The sequence below is a fragment of the Cyprinodon variegatus genome, unplaced genomic scaffold (genome assembly GCF_000732505.1).
Source record: "Cyprinodon variegatus isolate N-32 unplaced genomic scaffold, C_variegatus-1.0 Scaffold60, whole genome shotgun sequence".
NCBI classification, from domain to species: domain Eukaryota; kingdom Metazoa; phylum Chordata; class Actinopteri; order Cyprinodontiformes; family Cyprinodontidae; genus Cyprinodon; species Cyprinodon variegatus.
This window is the reverse complement of record NW_015150513.1, coordinates 1,118,724-1,135,474: the sequence shown is the minus strand read 5'-3', so window position 1 is coordinate 1,135,474 and position 16,751 is coordinate 1,118,724. Positions and strand designations below refer to the sequence as shown.

General features: G+C 37.0%; 1 protein-coding gene across 5 annotated transcripts in view; it reads left to right on the top strand.

Moving 5' to 3' along the window:
- col16a1 (collagen, type XVI, alpha 1) overlaps positions 1-16,751 on the top strand; it is a 101,137-nt gene that overhangs the window by 22,398 nt on the left and 61,988 nt on the right. For all 5 annotated transcript variants that reach the window (XM_015371546.1, XM_015371548.1, XM_015371545.1 and 2 more), the window contains exons 3-8: positions 635-703; positions 2,396-2,513; positions 8,827-8,950; positions 9,573-9,854; positions 11,507-11,587; positions 16,320-16,388. In XM_015371546.1, coding sequence (XP_015227032.1) covers positions 635-703; positions 2,396-2,513; positions 8,827-8,950; positions 9,573-9,854; positions 11,507-11,587; positions 16,320-16,388 — 743 coding nt within the window. The remainder of the gene's footprint in view (positions 1-634; positions 704-2,395; positions 2,514-8,826; positions 8,951-9,572; positions 9,855-11,506; positions 11,588-16,319; positions 16,389-16,751) is intronic.

Sequence of the window (16,751 nt, the reverse complement as noted above, 5' to 3'; positions counted from 1 at the left end):
TGGTTCCATTTGCTCTCAGATTTTCTTGAAACAAAAACTATACATGGTAGAATGGTTTGCTCAGGCCTACTGCTCTTGGCCCCAAAGAAATCAATTAACTGTGAATCACTCTTGTTTCAGAGGGTCCATCTCTACCTGTATAGTTTTGGTTTTTCTAAACATCTTAAATCTTTACTACTCTGCAGTCAGGTGGGCTGTGCTGACAGGCAACACTTTACTCTGCAATCGACCCAGCGGGGTGAGAATGTGTCCATCAAAATGAGGCTGCCGCGACAGACAAGCTGGGTGCTAGACAACCTGTCAGATCAGGTTGTGTTACACTCTGCAGCGCCTTGCCTTCATTTCAGCAGCCTGTCTGTGTTTTACACTTCTTTTAACTCTCTTTCGCCTCCAAGAGCTCGTTCTATCTTTCTTTCTTAATAAATATTTCAGCTCCGCTCACATTTACGTTTGAAGTTGCTGATTTGCTCTCGCTCACAAACTCTGTCCGCATCACTTAGAAAGAAGTGTTGATGGTTTCTTTAGACATGTGTTGTCAGATGACTTTTTACATCTAACAGATGCTGTACATCTCAGGTTTTACAACCTATGAGTATTTTCTGATGTTTTTTTTTTTTTTCTTCTGTTCCCACAGGTACCCAGTGCCCGCCCTTACAAGTGGCTGAGTGGAAGTTTCCTCAGACAGCGAGGCAAAACATCACTGGTGAATGGGCAAGCTTAATTACTGATATTGAGAGGTTAAAATAAGTATTGACAATAACAACGTTTCTCACAGTACATGATTCCCATGGACATATTGATATATTTATTTTTTAAGCTAATAGTAACCCAAATTTAATTGAATCTGTTGTATTTAATTAGCTTCAATTCCCAGCATGTGTCATCTCAAGCTTACAGAGATATTCAAATCAAATCAAGCAGACACAATGGTTAACAGGTTTCTGTCTAATGAAACCCAGCTGATTGCATTGGGTCATTGGTTTTGCAGGTTTCTCTCCTTCTGGATGAACAAATAGTTTTCACTAGGGCTGCAACTAACGATTATTTTACAAATCGATTAAACCGTCGATTATTTTTTCGATTGGTTAATAATGGGATAGGAAAAGGTTCCTTAAAGTAGACTTTTTGCAAAATTAAACAAAGTGAAACTAGAACTTTACCACTTGAGGAGTGCTGGATAGAGCATATTGATTGAAGAAAAAGATATTCATCTTAAATGCAAAATGTTAACCTTTATTTTCTTTTCTTTACAGTTTTGGTACAATTGCTGCTGTGGGTTGCTTTGTCAGCTAAAGGCACATTTAGAGTCTTTACACTCCAGTCAATGATTAATCAATTAGTAAATCAATTGACGATTATTTCAATAATCGATTATTCACCATTAATCTGATTGTTTCAGCTTCCCGAGTTTTCTCTTTCAAAGAAAACACAATCATTTCTTGGGGCCCAGTTATTTGAAATTATTCAGAAATTAATCAGTAAATCATTAAATACATACTATGCTCACTTTTGTTTTAATAACTTTAGTGAAGAAGGCATTGAAGTCATGGTGGTTAAGAAAATGTATGGAAACTACAGCATCTGCTAATTCCAGATATTCCTCCCTTCTTTCTGTGTCCTTCTGAATGTGGAAGTGGTGCAGAAGCACCATGGTGAACGTGCCATAAGCTCTTTACACAATGTCACGTCTCTGTCAGAAATCTTAAGAAGAGCACCTGGTTGTAGCCATATTTTTTGTTTTATTATTGCTCAACAGTGCTCACTGGGGTATTCAGAACATTTGAGGCATGCATTTGTAGCATTTGTTTTTGACAACAATGAGATCGTGCAGGTCTCAGAAGAGTTTGATCTACAGATATAAATTAGACTTTAAGGCTAAATCTGGCATATTTACATGTTGAACCTTGTTGTGAGCATGTCAATGAATATTCATTTTCCGCATTTAAATAAAGATATAGAGTAGAATACTTATTTTGCTAAAAAGAGATCATTCTTCTGTGAGATCTGCAAAGAGAAACCTGTTCCAAGGCCCATAAGGTTGGAATAAGCCAGCTGATGTTAATTTAAACTAATAAGGCACAGAACTTTTCACTAAGTAATAACATTCCAAGTATTTTTTTTCACTTTGTTTGCCTTTTGTGGCCTCATTCCATTCTTTTTTAAACGGTTCTTATCCTTCCACTTTATTTATTATAAATTACTCAATTTTGAACTTATTTCTCAGTATGCTCTGGTTGTCTGGATTAGCTAAATATTATTGACGTCTGGTGGGATGTTTGTGTCTACTGTATAGGAGTATTGCAATAATCATTACTGAGAAAAACTTTGCAGAGTTAAATGCTTATGTTGCCCAACATAATTATCTGACCTTTATTTCTTTTCCAACTGCCCCCAGGTTTTAATTTAGTGAGGAGGTTCTCCATGCTCAAAGACACAGATGTCAGGAAGATCCGCAACCCTCGAGGTTCTGTTATCCTACGCCTCGGCAAGGCACCACTCTTGCGCCCTAGCGAGTGAGTTCACTCTACATTTCTTTTTTTTTCTTCTCTGCTTTTCTTTGCTTCCTTACCCAACAGAGTTCATCTGGTAAAAAAATATGTTTTGTTCAGATTTAGGTAGGAGGGAGGAGAATAAAAGTTAAATTATGTGCAAGATTTACAAAATTGTGTGGGCTCAGATTGACAGGCTTTCTCTTTTCCCATCTGTCTGAATGTACCCTTTAGCCATATCAGCCTGTTAACCTCCACATGTCAGCACTTTCTAAAGGCTATTGCAAAAGAAAGCATAAACACTGGTCAGGCACTGATTATGTGTCCATAATAACAAAAATGTTACTGGCTTGTAAAACTGGATTCTTACAACCCTTTTTGTTTTTGTGGTTTTAACCACATCTATGTAGTAAAACTAGCATGCATAATGAAATCTCATCCTTATTTGCCTTGGCAGAATATGTAGCAGTGATGTCTTAATTAGGAGGCATCATGAAGTTACCAGCCACAAAAAAAGAAAAAGCAAAAAGCATGTTCCTAACTTTGTCCCTGGGCATTTGTTTTGTAGCCGTTAAAAAAACCAAAAGCCTATGCCTTATTATATATGAACTTTTTTGATTGGTTGTAGACTGTTTTTGATGAAATGACAATTGCTTTTTAAGGTTTTGGTCTTTTTACTTTAAATGAAACAGATCTCAGAGATAAAGCTTTTTCCCTCGAAGTTGCCAAATGGGTCAGCTCAAAGCCCTGAGTATTTTATTACTCTGTGTTTGGATGTGATGTGTGAACTCCCTTGAAGATGAATCTGCCTACACAACACACTTTTTCACTTGAAACATTTTTATTTTTCTTGAAAGTGACACAAATATTATTGGTCACTATCTTTAAGATGAGTTTTATACTGAAGAAAAGGAATGCACACACAAAAAGCTGTCACTTCTGTGTTACAAAAGAACATTTCAAGATGTTTTTGCTTTTCTCCCAAGCATACAAGGAGAGTACAGCAAGGCTACTCCACATCTGTTTCATATTCCTTGCACTGACATTTTTCAGTGTGTACCTGTTTATTAAATTTTTTTATGCAGTAGAGAGGTTTGCAGTCAGTTTTCACATTGAAGAAGGGAACCTGAATAAGTGCTTTAAATGCAAGAGAGGTATGTCTTATATATATATATTAGGGGTGAAGAACAAGTGTCATTTGCAATATAATAATGCGAATGACAATGAAATGAAAAGATATATAAATAGGTAAAGAAGGGGAAAACTACGCTGCTCAACGACTAGTCTTTTAAAATACATTCTCCATGGCTGGATATGCGTTATACAGTAAAGAGATTAATAACATGGCATCAATGCTCAGCTGCTTGTTTAAATAAGAAATAGAATAGAATAGAATAGAATAGAATAGAATAGAATAGAATAGAATAGAATAGAATAGAATAGAATAGAATAGAATAGAAAATCCCTTTATTACAGCAAAAGTGTTCATACAAATGTGGACCTTAAAAGTGTATAAAAATAGCAGAATAAGTGACAGATTTAGAAAAAATATGAAAAAGATAAACAAATAAAACATTGTATTGTTCAGTGTTTTTACAAATATAAATACTGTGCATCTGAAGATTAGACAATCAATATACAGCTGTGAACATTTTTAAAGTAATGGATATGTGAAAAAAAAAAATAGCAGCCACACCAGAGATGTGCAAAAAATGACAGTGGCATGTTATACAAGTGACCAAAACATAAACTGTGCAAAAATCAGCATGAATGTAAGATTTTATTGAAGTGTTTGGGAACAGTGCTGTTTCTAGTTTTACAGCTGCTGGGAGGAAGGATCTGTGATAATGCTCCTTGGTGCAATTAGGGTGTAGCAGTCTATCACTGAAGGAGCTTTCCAGTTCAAAAACAGCTTCATGCATGGGGTGGGAGACATTATCCAACAGAGATGTTAATTTTGTTATGGTCTTTTTGTTTTCCACCTCCTGCACTGAGTCCATGGGGCATCCAATCACAGAGCAGGCCTTCCTTATCAGCTTATCCAGCCGCTTTCTCTCAGCTACAGATAAGCCACTGCTCCAACAGACAGCTCCATAAAACATGGCTGATGTCACAACAGAGTCATAGCAGGTGTTTAGGAGTGCCCACAGCACTCCAAAAGACATCGGTCTCCTCAGCAGGAAGAGTATGCTCTGACCTTTCTTATACAGAGCCTCAGTGTGGTGAGTCCATTCCAGTTTGTTATTCAGGTGAACACCTCTGTGTTTATAAGAGTCCACTCTCTCAATGTCCATTCCCTGGATGTTCCCCCGTGTCAGTGGGGTGGATCTGCTCCTGCAAAAGTCAACCACTAGCTCCTTGGTTTTCCCTTCATTAATCAGGAGGTCGTTCTGCTGGCACCAGTCCACAAATCCTGGGTCCACAAAATAAGTTATCATCATTTCACCTAAATTGAATATATCCATCTGTCCTCCAAACAATCATGACCTTTGCTGGCATGTCAACAAAACCTTCAAATCAAACCTCATCAGCATTTTCTTTTATAATGTAGCAAAGCAGCTTAGCAACTGCTCTACTATCTTGTTATTGTATAACATGTCTTTTGAGAAGTTGTGAATTAGGCCCTGAAATTAGTTCATCCAGGCACAGTGAGAAGTTAATATAAGCTGTCAATATACTTTCCCATTTGATATTTACTACTTAAACTACAAATCTGTCATTTTATCATTTCAGTCTGTCTGGTGCATTCTGAGCAATCTATCCTTTACAGATTTGTGTGTGTCTGTTTATGAGTTACTGGGATTTTTCTTTATCACATTCTTTTAATGACCCTGACTATAACAGGCCATGCTTCAGCCCTTCCAACTAAAAAAGTCAATAGTTCTTCTGAGTGGGTTTGTGCCCTGCAGCTCATTTCTCTAATGGACAGCAAAACAAGTGTGTTCTGGGGATAACTTTTTTTTTGTTTCTTTCCTTCAGTTGTGGGGCTTTGTTTCACATTTTCTGTCTTTTATTTATCAGTTTGTCCACCTTCATAGGTTACAGTGGGCGCATTTTAAAGCTAAAACTTCTATGCATTTCTTTGGTGCTCGGCTTTACTCTTCATGTACCCCTCTGCCCTTCCCTTTCTTCTTTTTTTTGTATTTTTTCAGCGTTTTCTCCTTCTCAGTTTTTTCCCCACTCATCTTCCCTTTGTTTTGACGTCTCCTGCTTGCCTGTTTTCCCTAGGATCCTACCTCGCTCATAAATCAATGTCACCCAACTTCTAGGAGTAAGAGACCAGCTGCTAGCATCAACAATTCTGTGTGCGTGCAAAAAGAGAAAGAGTTGGAGAGAAATAGAGAAAGGGAGAATATTTCATAGTTTTTACAATCTCTGTGAGGATGCATTTCACCAGGCTCCATTGTGAGTCCCCCCTCTCTGGATATATATCTACACCTGCATGAATTGTAATTTTTTTTTGTGTGTCTTTAAAATTGGTGATCTTGGATGCCTTTGACTGAAACCAAAGAATGAAGCGTCACACACTGTTTCTCTTTTGAAAATGAATGCCAGAGGGGTCACAGCCAGGGGCTTTGTATTGTGCGTCACTGATGCAGTCCAAAAATGTGTTTAGGAGGAAGCAAATTTAAGCCTAGAGCAATAGAGAGTGGGCAGTATATGCAAGAAGATAACCTGTCAGCAATGTTGGACACAAGTAACCAATATATTAGCCTGTTTAGCTAACTGAAATAATAGCTCCAAGACAGCAAAACAAGTATGGAAATGATCAGACATTAAGGCTAATAAGACGGCTATCACTCTCTCTTTGTTACGTGCCTTTAGACAGGGCTCCTCACACACACGGTGCACATGATGTATGGAAGCATAGAGCACAGCACGTTAGAGAGGATTTGTTTCAGTCCAGGAAAATAAATCACTTAAAGATTTAACATTTACATACGGGTGAAGTTCAACGTCTTATCTGTCTGTGCCTAGCATCTCTAAAACAAAGTGAAAAAAGGAGTGTGTGATGGATGCCATGAAGAACATTCTGCAGGACTGAGTGTTTCCATAGTTCCTCTCTTCCTTCTTTTATCACCATATAGAGAAATGGACAATAATCATGAGATTCTGTGAATTAAAGCTGTAATATTAATTAGGTCTAAATATGTACTATGTGTACAAAAAGCATGTTTATCAAAATCTGTTTAATGAATCTCATTGTGTAGAAAAAATGTTTGGTTTGTAGAGATTGCAGACCCGCGAACATGGCTCTACAGACTGAAGTTTATGACAGATTCAATTCAATTTAGTTTATTTATATAGCACCAATTTACAACACATCCCTCACACTAAGCATGCTTGTAGCGACAGTGGAGAGGAAAAACTCCCTTTTAACAGGAAGAAACCTCCAGCAGAACCAAGCTCAGTGTGATCCGAGGCCGACTGGGGTTCAAGGAGACAGAAGCAGAGATACAAAAAGCAGCTGTAAAACGCGGCCCCGTCCAGGAAACATACAGCCAGGCAGACGAGCTCCAAACTTACTCCCATGTCAGAGGATGAAGAAAGCAAATCCAGCCAGCCACAGTCAGAGAAACAGGACTACAATGGAAAAACAGGCTGATCTCTAACATCTATAAACAAAGGTGTTGATGGCAGCAGCACAGCTGATGTTTTTCCTCCATGATGGTGTCATAGCCAAACAGAAACAGACCAGATGAAGCTACTATGAGAAAAAGCAGAGAGAGCAGAGACAATGGGGATCCAGAACTGCTGAGGCATCCTTCTCCTATTGAATACAATTTACTTTATCTACTACAATGGCAATAACTTTTGGAATGTATAATGTACAATTTACCATTTTGATACCCTGTACACCCAGTAAATTAATATAATATAAATATAAATATCCATCCATATAAATACTCGTGTAAACACACTGCAATAACCCGGAAAAGAATATGGACGCACTGTACAGTATATACTATATATATCCCATGCACCTTTTTCTTCCTATGGCACATTCTTCTTCTTTGACTACTTGAGCTGATGTAACAAGTAAATATCTCCACTGTGAGATCAATAAGGTCAATCAATCAATAGCTATACTTGTATTTAAGAAGGAGCCTAAATGAGTCCCTCTCTAATTCACTTAAACTGGAAGGTGTGAACTCAAGTTGTATTTAGCAGAAAGTCAATCAAATTATCTAAATCATAGAATGCTTCAGTAAAATATTGGTTTAAGGATGTGCCATTAAAGCAGTCGGTTTTATTGTTTGTGTTATTTGTTTTTCACTTCAAATTTACAAGGCATTTTGCACATTGAGAAGGAAACGTTTTTTGAAATATTTAAAGTCAAACATTTTTTTGCATTGAAAACATTGGTGTTTTAACAGAAGGCTACACACTTTTTAGGTGAAACTATTTCTTGCTTTAACTAAAATTTATCCAGGGCAGCTTTTGTGTTTCATAAAATATACAAACTACAGTCTTCAAACAAATGTCGCTTTTGCACATGGTGATGTTTTAATGTAGACTGCTAGGCTAATAACTTCTCTCTGCTCCCCTCTGTTTTTGATAATGAAGTCTGTAAATGATTTCAGTTCTGTGGCAAACGAGAACCATCATAGAAAAGTTGTTCTTGTGCTTTATGAGTGCTTTTTTTTTAAATATTGTACATTATAATAAGCAATGTTTTTTCTAAATTCGGCAAAGATTTCAGAGTAGGTGACATGATGCTGAGAGGCAAGAAGCTGAATTTATAACAATAAATCTAATAAGATATACACATAAGATTATTAGAATGCAAAAATCTGCACTTAGAAGGAAATGCATGAAAACAATAATATTTTTACAGCTCTGGTTAAAAAAAGTTTTAAGTTTTACCTACAGTCTATTTGTGTTAAAAATACTATAATTTTAGTCTGGGACTCTAACATAGCATACATTAAAAAAACATATATAAACACAAAACCCATTAAAAATATGGATTTTAAAGCTGTTTCTCACAGAACAAAGCAAAATATCAAAATCAGAAAAAAAAAAATGATCCTGTCATTATTTCAAATTCATTGTTTCGGTAGCTTAAACATATAAGAGAGGCAACTTTGGTCTGGCATTTCAAAAATTGCTTTGTGCCTGCTTAGTGATTCATGAACTTTGTATTCAAGTCTTTTTTATATTTTTTTTTTATATTTAGATTTCCTTCAAATTAATTCCTATTTGCATATATTTTTTAAGCCAAGGTAAAAATACAACTTTTGGAAAGAATAAAGATTTTTTATTTTCATTTTTTAGTGTTGTCAGCAGTTGGTGCTCATCATATCTCTGATAATTTGTCCCTTGTGTCTTCTAGTGAAGTCTTCCCTCATGGCTTACCTGATGAGTTCACGTTGATCTTCACCCTGGCTTTGAAAAAGGCTGCACTGAGGGAAACCATCTATCTCTTTCATATATCGGATCAGCAGGGATATCCACAGGTGCTGCTTCACACTTTCTTGTCATACAACTTCTCGCTATCAGCATGCTTTGTCCAGGTCTTTTTTTGTCCTCCCAACTTTTTACATATTTTCTCTTTCAATTTTTTTTCTCATGTGACATCTTTTCAATTTCCGCCACCCTTTCATCCCAGATGCTTTTTGTCCTGACTTATTTTTCATTGGGCAACCCTTTCTCTTTTTCTCTTTTCCTTTGTCTGCCCCACTTCAATCATCTCCAGCACTCATTTTTCATTCACCTTCATTATTATTCATGTGTTCCATGATGAAGTACTGGAATCCCTCTGAGTCTCAGTAATCACTACTAGTCTGAGGCCAGATTTAAATTCTTAGTGTGTATGATGGATGGAGGGTAAGTTGCCTCATTAGTTGTGATTGATTGGCTGCATTTGTTTGCGTGTGTAATTAATATGACTTCTTTTTATAACACATCTTGGATGTGTTGTTCTACAGCATTGCTTGTTCCTACTTGTGTGTGCAAATTGCTCTTTGTTGAACTCAGATTACTTTAGATACAACATGTCTTTATGTAGTCTTGAACTTACACACTCTGAGACCTTACCTCTTCATAACTTCCTCTCCTTCCTCCTCCTTCCTCCATAAGCTCTCAGTGGAATTCAGCGCACCTGATGGCACCCTGTCCTTACGGGCCAAAGATGCTGACCCTGAGGCTGAGCTGGTGAGCTGCGTTTTTAATGGAGAGGAGGTCGAAGCCCTGATGGACCTTCGATGGCACAAGCTAGCCCTCAGTGTGCAACGTGACGCCGCCTCCCTCCATGTTGACTGCAGCTCCATCCAGACGAAGCCCCTTGAGCCACGAGGCATCCTGAAGACTGATGGACACACATTACTGGCAGTTCGAGCATCAGATGCCAACCCAGTGCAAGTGAGAATAACTTCACCTGTAACCCCCACATTAATTCAAGACCAGAATTACAATTTTATGGGCGGCTGAGGGAGAATGCATTAAGATCCTTTTTCTACGGACTTTAGATAATTCCTTTCTTGTTTTAATTTGTTGATTTTTTTTATAATAAGCCAAATAAATGTGATCTATACATTATGAAGATAACATGAATACATGTTTACCTTTTACTGTATCCACAGAGAAGCTTTTATAACCCTTGTTTTAATTGATAAACCATCTAGACCGAGAAAAAAAGGAAATGTTTGAAAGGTTCTGAAGTAAATAAACAGTCTTATGAGGAAAGACGATTGAGGGGAATTTTAACACATGCAAAATGTGACAGTGCTGAATTAAAGTAGTAATATTTAATTTTCCAGTGTTTGGTTGCTGCATTCATAACTTATTCAGAATCTTGAATACAGTATCACTATAGTTATTAAAACAGACGTTTGGCCTTTGCCTTGCAGCAAGAAGGTTCTGGTTTTGAACCCATGTGCATGTGTGGGTTCTCTCTGGGTACTCCGGCTTTGTACCAATGTCCAAAAACATGACTGTTAGGTTGATTGGCTTCTTTAAATTATCCTCAGGTGTGAATATGTATGTGCATAGTATGTCTTTGTGCATCTGTGCGTCAGATTCACGACCTGTCCACAGGCTGCTGGAGATAGGGAACGGTCCCAGCATCACCCTGACGGAATAAACGGGGGACGATGGATGGATGGTTTTGAAACTGAGAAGCTCCGAGAAATATTGAACAATGGGACACTTACGATAATGCTCTTTTCATTACTGGGCACCCAATTTTCAACATAACACCACTTAAAAATGAAATTAAGTTCAATTTCCAAATCCTAAATTTGTCACCAAATCATTGTACTCAACCTTTAATGTTACTTTGTAAACTATGCAGTAGTTTATGTTAATCTAACGCAATCTCCATTTACACAACACTGAAGATTGTGTTTGTAATGCTTTAAAATGTGACAGGGTTAAAGGGTTTCAATGTAATGTTTATTTAAGAGATAAAACACTCCTGCAAACTTAAAAAAAATGCTGTTAAAGATTAGATGGATAAGACTTTATGATAATTTTGATCATGCAACTGTCATGTAGGCAATTTAAATGTTGCAATAATCCTCTTTAAATATTTACTCTAGCTACCCCCTTATCATATCCATGTATTTCTCTTGATGAGATTAAAGCACAGCATAATTATTTGTGCCTAGTGCATTAAAAAAATAATATTGCCACACACTACACACAGTGCACTTTTATATTAAATAGTAATATTTACTCATGTTACTCTGCAAGATATATTACCGGTATATATATATTTTGGTGTATGTGTGTGTGTGTGTGTGTGTGTGGCAGTCTTATTAAGGAATATTAATGAAAAACAGTTAATCACCTTAGTTAGAATGCAAGAGATGCTTTACTGGTGCAGAAAGAGATGGTCCACACATGCACATGCATGTAAAGCTCTTTACAAACAGCTTTTCCAAATATATGCACAAATGAAAAATGTATTGGCTGAACGCCATGTTTACTGTCTAACTTACTTATAGAATAAAAACAGCAGCAGATGTATAACCCTGCATGCAATCTCTCGTTTTTCATGTTGTCTTTTCCAGATGGATATTCAGCAGGTGATGCTGTATTGTGACCCTTTACTCGCTATTCAGGAGACCTGCTGTGAGATCCCTGGTGCTCGGGTAAGACTTAAATACTTGTTTCCTGTAAATAACACAGAAAAAAAGATTCCCTGCAAGGCAGGCTCTTTAAATTAATATTAACAGGATAAAAACTAAAGCTGAATAGGATATTGTTTTTCCCAAATAGTTTCCCACTTAGAACCAACCAAGCTGCTATTTGGTAAATCTAGATTAATTTAATAGAAGGTTTTATTTCATCTACTTGTTAAAAAATAATGCTTTTTTTTTTTTTTGCTTTCATGTGGCATTACCCACAAGTCCATTGGTATCTGTCGGTAACCGGCTGTTTTTGAGTATCACTATGTCTCTGTTACCTAAATTTCTCATTTATTTCTTAGTGCTGCCATTTAGTTGATTATATGTTATTTTTATTTTCTAATTATTATTTTACCAGAGCCATCAGTCAACCAATAGCTCCTATTCCTCTTTTAGCCTATTGCCTGCACCTGTTCTCTGTTCTTCATAAGCCCTTTGCTTTCCTTTCCTTGTGTTTGGGATCTGCTGTCATGTAGTGGGATTCTGGACCATGGAATGGACGGACACTTGGAAGGAACATGGTGAAACTGACAGCTTTAAATTAATAATGCCAGGCCGGCATTTCCCATTGATTGCATGTAGGATCCATCCAGGCATCCAGCCAGCTTCTCCTTTTATTTTGAACATTTCTCAATATTTTTTTCTTTTCCTATGTCCGTCTTCCTGTTTGACACATTTGGTTGTTTTACTTCATCATAGATCTGTATTTCTGATGGACAAGGGAGGGGAGCTGTCTGTCATGATGCTGCACCACAGAGCTAGTAGGGACAACCAAGTTGTACAGAATATAATATTTTGCGGAGTTAAGTGGATCCAGTGTATTACAGTTTAATACTGTAGGAGGCAATGGATGAACTGATCCTACACACATCTTGCACATTTTGCAAGGACACAGAAGGTAGTATGCATGAAGCCAGCTATACCGCTTCTTCACAGAGACTTTCTTCTCTTTATTTATAAATCCCCACTGGCTTTGTGGTGCATGATGGTGGCTCCCCTCTAACATCCATCACACGTATGGACTGGGTGTTTACCTGACAGATGATGGAGCAAAACAATTTCTAAAAATCCGATGAGCCACACAGGAAGAGTGAATGGGATTCAGTAATTTTCATAACAGCCGGTGCATGGATAGAACCTACCCACAGCAACCGTGGACTGATGCACAGCACATTTTTGAAAGGAATGAAAGTAAGGAAATGTAATATAGTATGATTGAAACCAGCCTTAGGATGAAAACCAGACATGGGGGGGAACTGAGCGGAAGATCCCAGGGACAAACAAAGGCAAAGTGAGTGCTTAAAAAGAACAGAGAACAGGTTCAGGAAACAGGCTAAGAAAAGGGAGAAAGGAGTAAATGGGATCTTCTGGATTGACTGCTGCCTATGGCTTAGGGAAAAATGATTGACAGGGCAGACAGGGATAAGCAGGATATAAAACAACATAACATCATAATATAGTATAAAAAATGAACGGACTAAGAAGTAGATAAGAAACTAAAGTAACAGAGATGTAAAATGAAACCCAGAAACACACTATAACCGACGGATCATGACACAAGGTAATGGTAGATTTAGCAGAGAAGAAAGGTGAATACTCAGTCAGTATATGACATTGCATCCCAGATGCTACTTGCAAGTGGAAACTTTTGACCTCTGAGCAGCAGTCAAGTTATTTTACTCCTCACCACATGTAAAACACTTAATAGTGTATTATAAAGCAATAATTCCATCTGTAATCAGTGTCTTGTGAATCCCTCATAAACTTTTGAATAGTCTAAGTGATACAGGCCCCTCATGGGTACAGTTGGTCTACATGTATTTTTTTCCCCCCACAGCATAAATCATGTAAATATATTCGCAGACACAGCAGTAAGTGAAAAGCCAGCCTCTTTAGGAATGACCTTTTGTGTCTGACCCTCCTTGTGAACAATGTTTGTTGACTGTGTGCAAGTCAACTGTTAAGTCTGCAGTCTCTCCCCCGATGATTGTTTAGGGCATAACCTAACAAATATTTCATATCGTATATAAAGAATATTTTTAAATTTGAAATATTGAACCTTTCTGAGAATATAAAATGTGGCTTTTAATTAGTTATAATAAAGCTTTTATTTTAATAATAATGATATTCATAATTAACCTAGTAAACTAGCCCCACCTGCCAACTGCCAAAATCATTTATGCCTGCGAGTGGTCTAGCCTCGATCAATGCCCCAGGCCCTAGAACTGGCGGGCCAATCACAACGCAGAGATGTGTTTTGAATTTCTGGGTGCAAAGCGGGGGTGTTTTAGGGCGTGACCACAAAACTGCGTGACGCTGGAGAAAGCACAACAAGGAAGATCGCAACAACTATTGAACAGTTCTCGTTTGACTCAGCTTTGGAATCAGTTTTGGAAGGATTAGACTTGGGGTTTTCATTGAAACGTGAGCAGGAAGAGGCTCTACGCTTATTTCATTTTTAAGAAGGATGTATTTGCCGTTTTACCGACAGGCTGTTTGTTTACACTTCCCCACCAGCTTACTACGCCACACTCAGTTGTGCTCATTGGTAAGAGTGTTGGCCAATAGGCACAGACATTGTTTGAGAAACAATGGGTTGTTCTCATCAACAATCTTCCGATGTCTCATTCATCGGGGCCAAACTAAATTATACTTTCAATCTCTCATTTAGTCTGGTTTATCAGGCTAATACATAATATAATTACGATAATAACATTATTTACAAATAATAATGTAAATAGTATATATCAATTATTAGACCAATTTTCAGAAATGTGTTGAGATTCTTTAGCTAGTGTAAAACCTGAATACCTCAAAAACAAGGGTAGTATTAGAATTTCGTTTGTGACTGTATGCTTATCTATTTGAACTACTGAAATCAGTTAGTTTGATATTAGATATGATATTTTCTGATTTTAAGCAAAACATATGTAGCCACTTCTGCAACTTGTTTAGGAAAACAGTGAAGTGTTGGAACGTTTCATCAGACCATATAAAACAAAAATGAGTATATAAGATTAAGCACTATAAAAGCTTATGATTTGCTCTTGAGGTTAGCCCTGGCCAATGAGCAATGGTTTCTATCTCTTACTGCTTTTGTTCCATTTATTCTCTTAAAGTATTGGCTGCCACATATTTGATATGCAGGAGGATATGCAGGAGGACTCCTATTCTCAGAGCTCAACATTTCAATAGCTGTCCGTTTCTTCTTCAGAGGCTTTCTATAGTATAGATTTGTTTTTTTTAATTTGTATCTTGTCAACTTTGATTTTGAATGCTATTCTTGCTGTGAATACAAATCTAATTTAAGGTTTCTTGCCTCCAGCCAAAGCAATGGGTTTTAATAACATCTCTCATTTTTTGCCCGTCCAACACTTTTCCCTTCTACTTTGTTTCTTTGATATTGTGTTAGTAAATGTCCACAGAAGCATTGAATTAAAAACAGACTCATTTGATTACCAATAGAACAGGAGTCTGTTCAGGTATGAGAAGAATGACAATCAGCCCCTTCTGGAATTTGTTTTCTCGGTGGAAACGCTTTTACTTTCAATAAACCTTTTCAACTTAAATCGGAAGAGTTTCCATGTCTACTTGTTTTTCTGTTTGTGCCTTTTCAGCAACAAATAAAGGTAGGGAAGGGGAACAGACAGGGGCCATGCACTTTCAAATGCTTAATGGTTAACTGGTCTGCAGGGGGGACTTCAGGCTGTAATATTGATTGTATGGGCTCAAAAAACAAAGTTACAATTTAGCTCAGAGTATGTGAACTGCAGGGTTCCCTGCAATCAACATCTTAATTTTATTTAAGGGGCTGAAGCAGCAAGTGTAAACAGTGGTTAATAATGGACAGCTGAACTTTTTGAAAAACCAGTTGCATGGTAGAGAACTAAATTTTGTAAATTGGTGATGTTCTGCATTTGTTCCGGTCTTCCCCTTTATCCACATGCCTTATTTGAATAATTTAGAAGTAATTATGGCCTGTTAGTTTTTTTGTCCATTCTGCGGTATATGAAATAAAATCTAGTCCCCCTAGAACAGGGTTTTTTAACCCTAATCCCCAGCATCCATTTTCCTAAATGTTTTGAATGTGTCTCCACTCAAGCACAGCTGATTCAAATGCATTATCTCCCCGGCAGCAATCAAATGCTGCAAAAGCTTGTTAGTCACCTTTTCATTAGGTTTTGAGGGGCAGGGAAACACCTAAATTATGTATTACATGGGGCCCCAAGAACCAGGGTTAAGAAAGCCTGCCCTAGAACATTTTAAAATGTTGACGTGCTAAAACCATAAACCTCTGAGATGTGGAGGGCAAAGAAAACATGGACTTGAATAGTGAAAAAATATATATTTATATTCAGAAAGTGTAACATGCATAGATACTTATACTCGGATACTCCTAACTTAACTGTATCAAAACTAAATAACTTTCAGGAGGACAAGGGTGTGAAAAGCCAAAATAACTTGTGCAGAGGAGAGCTGAATAAGGAGGGTTTTGGTAAAGGCTCTCTAATCTAAAAAGAATTGTCCAGCTTAAATGGCAAAAAATCATTCACTGGGGGGCCTCTTGTTTGTATTTATTATTTTCAAATTTAGAATGATATGGGACCTTTTATGAAAATGAATGACACTGTTTGTAATTCTGTCTCATAGAGTGGGAAGTATGCTTTAAAGTTGGGCTTTTGTCCTTTACTTTCAGTGCCCTTCAGATGCAGCTAAGAGTCGCAGAGCGGCTGAAAACGACCTGGATGAAAATATGTTAAGCCAGGTAAGTTCCTTGTTCCCAACATACACAAAATATGGTTATGCTTTCATTTAGTAAAAAAAACTAAATGTTATTATAAACATGGTTCTTCATACACAAAACCCATGTTGATTATTTCAAACTTAATTTTGATTAGAACTGCCTCTTTACAAAATACTAAAGTCAACTGGAACCACAGTTGTATGAGTCAGAGAAGTAAAGATGTAACACTTGCTTGCTTGTCTTTTCCACTTTCCATTTGACAAAGAATAGCAGGTGATATTATTTAACATTTATTCAACATTCTCATTTGTCAAATACAGAACAATATATATATATATATATATATATATATATATATATATATATATATATATATATATATAT